The sequence below is a fragment of the Equus quagga genome, unplaced genomic scaffold, assembly GCF_021613505.1.
Source record: "Equus quagga isolate Etosha38 unplaced genomic scaffold, UCLA_HA_Equagga_1.0 197176_RagTag, whole genome shotgun sequence".
NCBI classification, from domain to species: Eukaryota; Metazoa; Chordata; class Mammalia; order Perissodactyla; family Equidae; genus Equus; species Equus quagga.
The window spans coordinates 1-5,792 of NW_025798100.1; the positions used below are offsets into that span (position 1 = coordinate 1).

At 47.5% G+C, this 5,792-nt stretch overlaps 1 protein-coding gene across 1 annotated transcript; it reads left to right on the top strand.

The window, feature by feature from the left end:
- Positions 1 to 489: 489 nt before the first annotated feature.
- Positions 490 to 4,372, top strand: LOC124233341 (ergosterol biosynthetic protein 28 homolog; the record flags this gene model as incomplete). The annotated part of the gene is made up of 3 exons (XM_046650486.1): positions 490 to 645; positions 3,372 to 3,490; positions 3,623 to 4,372. Coding segments are annotated over 3 exons (355 nt in total), but the record flags the coding sequence as incomplete, so codon positions are not given.
- Positions 4,373 to 5,792: the final 1,420 nt, after the last annotated feature.

Here is a 5,792-nt window from a genome sequence, read left to right on the forward strand (position 1 = left end):
GGTTTGGGCTCTGCTCAAATAACACAGAGCTGAATTCAGGAGAAGACTCAGGGACTGAGGTCTCTTGAAGACCAGATATGGGCATCTAGATAGGTCCCAGTATTTCTGAGTTCTCTCCTACCTCGGCCTTGAGAAGTCTACTGAACCCCTAGGCCTCCTCTGTTGACAGACCACTCTGCAGCATTGCTCCAAACCTGTCCTCATCCACACTCGCTGGGCATTGTCAACACCAGATGGGCTTCCAGGGCAGAGGCGGAAACTGCTACATCCAGGAGTTACTGCCTACGTGGGCTCTTTGTTGGGTTTCTGCTCTCGGAACTCCCCCACCCAACTGTAGACAATTGAAGAAGAGCTGGGCAGTTCTCATTCTGGAACTCCTTCCACTCCTAGTTTCCATGTGCAGCACCAGAGCCTCCCTCTGCTCTGCCCAGCCAAAGGGAGCTAGCTCAGCGCCCTGCCTCCCATGAACCACCAGTGAAGTGGGAGGAGTTTAAAGGAGCCTAAAACCCCCCGCCCCACTTTCTCAACAGTCTTGCTTTTTTTTTGCTCCACAGTGAATGGCCTCCAAGCTCGGACCTTTGGGATCTGGACGCTGCTCTCATCAGTGATTCGCTGCCTCTGTGCCATCGATATCCACAACAAGACGTATGTAAGGGAAGGAAGAGCTTTAGTGTCCTTGTTGGAAGTCACGTGCTAAGCATACCCCCTGTGGTCCTCCCCTCAGAGTCCTGTTAATTTTGATACATTAGCCTAGAGTGTGGACAATAAAAGGTTAATGGGTTCACTTCCTTCCAGGCCTAAAGACATAATAGGCCTAACAGTTCTTTAAAGTTTGACAATTCTTTGGAACTGACATGGCAAACTGGTATTGTCGTGATCCAGTAGCCTGCATCATACCCCATCTTCTTCTTTACATCTTTACTTCTTTGCTGAGGAATCAGCCTTTCTTCTACTAAAGTAGTAGAGGAGTGTGCTCTTTTTAGAGCAGCCACTCACACCTACCTTATTCTCACATTCCTCCGTAAGAAGCAGGAATGACCAGCAACCACAATCCTGAAAAAACCAACCCACAAGTAACCTGTTGTGTGCTTGTGCAGACTCAGTAGGTGAGGGTGAAAGAGAACCTAGGACTCCTGTATTCTTCTCTTGGCTACTCAAATAGAACAGCGTGGACCAGTTGCAGGCAGTGATAGGCTCGGGTCTAGATAATGCTGTAACTCGTGCTGGCCACTGGAGGGGGCTCGAGCTTTCCTCCCAGCAACAGCCATCAGCACAAGGAAGTGGAAAGTTCACTGGGGTAACTGGGTGAGGCCACCAGAACGCCAGCTTCACACTACAGTATTTTTCTGTCTTACCCAAACTCTCAGCGTCTGAGGAAGAGAGGAGGTAATGATACTGAGCCCCCCTTATTACGCTGGATGCTTTCATCCACATGACCTTGATTAACTCTCCTAGCAGCCCTGGGAGGTAGTGATTTTCATTCCTGATTTTGCAGATCTACGTACTCCAGACCCACTTACTTTAAACTGAGGAAGACTGACGCAGATAGGGTTTGAAGCAGCGCTATTGGCCCTGCGGTCTCTCCAACTTCATTTTTAAAATGCTTCTTTTTTTTGAACTTGAAAACTGTGGTTTACTTGTTCTAGACTGACACATATTTTTGGAAGCAGTGTGGTTTAGTGGAAACAGCCTGGGCCCAAGAATGAAAACTGGAAAATGGACTCTGGTCTCAGTTCTCTTGGTAACTAGCTTTGTAGCAGCAAGATCATTATATGCCTTCCCTGCATCTCGGTCTCTTCCCGTATGCAATGAATCTAGTGTGTCTGTCCTCCTCTCAGGGTGACTGGGAGGGAGTAAGGATTGGCTGCTCATTTGAAAGACCTTTACCATGATGAAGAATTGCTGACAGGGTCAGGGGTATATCTTTTGTTGGCTGTGCTTTTGCAATGAGCAAAGACAGCTCAGACTTATTTTTACCTCTGTTAACCCATTCACTTCCCCTTCTCCCAACACAGGACAGCTACAGAGGCTGACTTCTGTTTCCAACCTCGTTTAGCCTGGGCCTTTGGCCTGTGTGCTTCTGCTGTGTACTCTCATTCTATTCCCTCCCTAACCGGAAACTGAAAGTCAACTCCCATGCATGCATATTTACTAAATGTGTAAAAACACGCACAGGAATGATAAAAATCAAATTTACGATACTGGTTCCTTCAGTGACCAGGGGGGCAGCGGGGAGACAGGAGACTGGAATAAGGATACACAGGATGTGATCTGATACCTGTAATATTTTATTTCTTTTTCTTTCGTTTTTTTTTGTGTGTGTGTGTGTGTGTGAGGAAGATTGGTCCTCAGCTAACATCCGTTGCCAATCTTCCTCTTTTTGTGGAGGAAGATTAGCCCTGAGCTAACATCTGTGCCGATCTTCCTCTTTTTTGTATATGGGATACCACCACAGCATGGCTTGATGGACAGTGCGTACCAGGGATCCGAACCCATGAACCCTGGGCTGCCAGAGCAGAGCACGCAAACTTAACCACTTTGCCACCAGGCCAGCCCCTTAATATTTTATTTCTTAGAAAAAAGTATCTGAAGCAAAAATGTCAAAACATTCAGATTTGATGGAGCAGGTACTGGTTGCATAGAGGTTAACTGTAGTAGTCGCCATAATTTTTTGTATGTTTCAGGGATTTCATAATTTTAAAAATTTCCTAGTTAAAAAGATAGCAGCAATCCAAGTGGTCAATCATTCTGTCACCTATCTCTTCTCCACTTCTTTATCAAAGCTGAGGAACAAGTTCTCTTCCCGTGAGGTTGTCACTGTGTCCTCCACCTGACCATTTTCCTAGACTAAGACACAAATAACTGGCCCACAATGCAGGAGCATCTAAAAGCCCAGAGCGGTCCTTGCTGCTCATTGCCCGTTCAGGCCCTTCATTCTGTGGCATCCATCATGTCAGCACTGACCAGCCCCTGGCCAGCACCTGCCAGGTGGGCTTGGACTACAGAGGCAAGGCAATTTGAGTAAGTAGAATATATAAGCGTGGTCGATCCAAAATGTCTACACTGCCTAGGAGTGCCGTCATCCAGACTCTGCTTTGCTGGCTTCACCACTTTGCTAAGACTTGGAGATCCACTCTGGATGGCCGGACCATTCTCCTCTCAGTTTAGCAGTTGAAACCTTCAGTTTTGGCCTGGTAGAAAACAGATTGATGTGATCAGGCAGCCAGGTCTTCCTCAGGAGCAAGTCTCCTCTTCCTTTCGCCATAGTCACTGCCTGGATTTTTACCTGCGTGTATCAAGTCTGACCACTCCATTCCTCTGCGTGGAACACGCAGTCCCTTCAGTTCCCATTTCTGTCTGCTCCCTTGTAGGCTCTACCACATCACACTCTGGACCTTCTTCCTCGCCCTGGGGCACTTCCTCTCTGAGTTGTTTGTGTATGGGACTGCGGCTCCCACGATTGGCGTCCTGGCACCACTGATGGTGGCAAGTAAGCATCCATCCACCCTCGACCCCCGACAGGAACGGTCCCAGCCCTAGAGCTGGTGCTGGAGAGCAGACCCACAAGGTACGAGGAAGCGCTGTGTTCATGTCAGCCACTGTTCTGTTGTCTGTATTCAAGGTTTCTCGATCCTGGGAATGCTAGTTGGGCTCCGGTACCTGGAAGTAGAACCAGTGTCCAGACAGAAGAAGAGGAGTTGAGGCCAGCACCACCACCTCCAAGGCTTCGTCTTCCACCTTCACTTCCTCTTCCTCCATCCTCTCTGCTCTTTAATCTCTTCTTTTCTGCTCTATGATAAGCCCCCTTATCCACTTCTAGCCTTTATGTTTTGTTTTTTTTTAATTTAAAAATTTTAAGATATACCATACATACAGAAGAGTATATGATACATATGCACAACTTAAAGAATTACTTTTAAGTGAGTATGATATACCTCCATCCAGATTAAGAAATTGGCAGTACCTCCGAAACCCTGTGTATCCTTCCCCCACCTGCCACCTCTTCCAGGATCCCTTTTCCAGCCTCCTGCTTTTCTCCTTTTATTTTGAATCTTTGACTTGACTTGTGTGGTGGGAACACGTGAACTCTGAAACTTAAAGCTGCTGCCTTACCCACAGCAGCTGCCACCAAGGGCTGCTGTAAGGGGTGGTCCACTCACGTTGGGCTCCTCTCTGCTGCTGGACCCAAGACCGAACCATCCAAGGAACAGGCAGGTCTTCTACAAAGGGCTCCTCTGTGAGTGAACATGACTCATGTCCTTGTATCTACTGGGGGGTCAGGTTCGGAAGTGTCTGAGCTGCTTTTAGACCATCTGGTCAGCTGTATTTGTGGAACAAATTTTGTAATAAATAGAAAACCTCTCTGTTCTCATCAGTCCTTGTACTTGGACCTCCCCTATACCAGCAGCATTCGTTCCCTCCTCTGAGCCCTGGCTAGGAGCATCACAGCTTTGTGCTGATCAGATACACCAGAGTTAGGAGGACAGCTCAAGACCCAGGCACACCTGGCTGCCTCCAGCCCCTTCTGTCACTTGCTCATTTCTCTTGAAGTCGAATCTTCCTCCTCTCCTTACCCACCTTCAAGATTCACAACTGAATAGTTGGCACTGGTTCTTGTTTTCTTCCTAAGGAAGGAACAGATTCTCGAGAAAGCAGAGGCAAGAAACAGAACAAACAGCAGAGAAGACACAGCTGCATGACCCTGAAAGGAGGTTACTGCCCCCCCAAGGACAGTGCAGTGGAGTGACAGGTGCCCCAGACACAACCCTGGGAGCTCCCACAGGTTGGTTGCTCCCACACAGCGTGTAGACATGAGAGTTCATTCACTGTCTCAGCAAGCAGCTATCGAACACTCGCTCCATGCCAGACACACGGGAAAGAGAAATGGACAACCCAGGCAATGTCCCTGCCCACATGGCCCTTACATTGTCGTCAAGGAAATGTGAGCAACAAGCCAACAGGTCAGAGAACAACTTCCAACAGTGATAAGAACTCTAGAAAACAAGTAATTGTAATCAACAATTGGAAGAGGCATAACTTAGATCATCAGGAAGGGCCTCCCTGAGGAGGTGGGGTTTGAGTTGAGACTTGAATGCCCAGACCTCAGGTGTCTTCAGATATGAGATAGGCATTTAGGGCAGAGGGAGCAGCATCTGGAAGGTAGGAGCAGTTCAAGGAGTAGGATCGGTGTAACTACAGTATGGTGAAGTTAGAAGTAGAAGGTAGGAGATGGGTCAGAAAGAGAGGCAGGAGACTTGTAAGGGATCATACGAAGCTTGAAGTTGGAACTTGAATATATTGGGAACTCTCCATCAGTTAAGGCTCTTTAGGTGAAAAGAGGAAAATTTACCTTAAACCAGCTTAAACAATAAAGATAACATTGGCTCACAAAACTGAAAAGAGGATATAGGCTTCAGGGATGGTTTGATCAGGACTCAGCTCCATTTCTCTGCATTTCTTTCAGCTCTGCCCTCCTGTGTTGGCTTCGTTCTCAGGCTGGCTTCCTTTATGGTGCCAAAAGTAGTGTAGCAGTTCCAGGCTCACATCCCCACAATAGCACATCTAGAAGAGTAGCTCAGTGATAAGGACTATCTTTCCCTTACTCACCAGGTATGGTACGGAGTAAGTAAGAAAAAGAGGCAGTAAGAAAAGCAATGATCTTACAGAGTTAACCTCTGAGTGGAGACCCCATGGAGCCCACCTAAGAAAGAGTGAATGGAAAGCCTACGATGGTTTGGATCCTCTAGGCATGCATCATAGAAGTGTGATTCCAGATACATAAAGACAAGGAC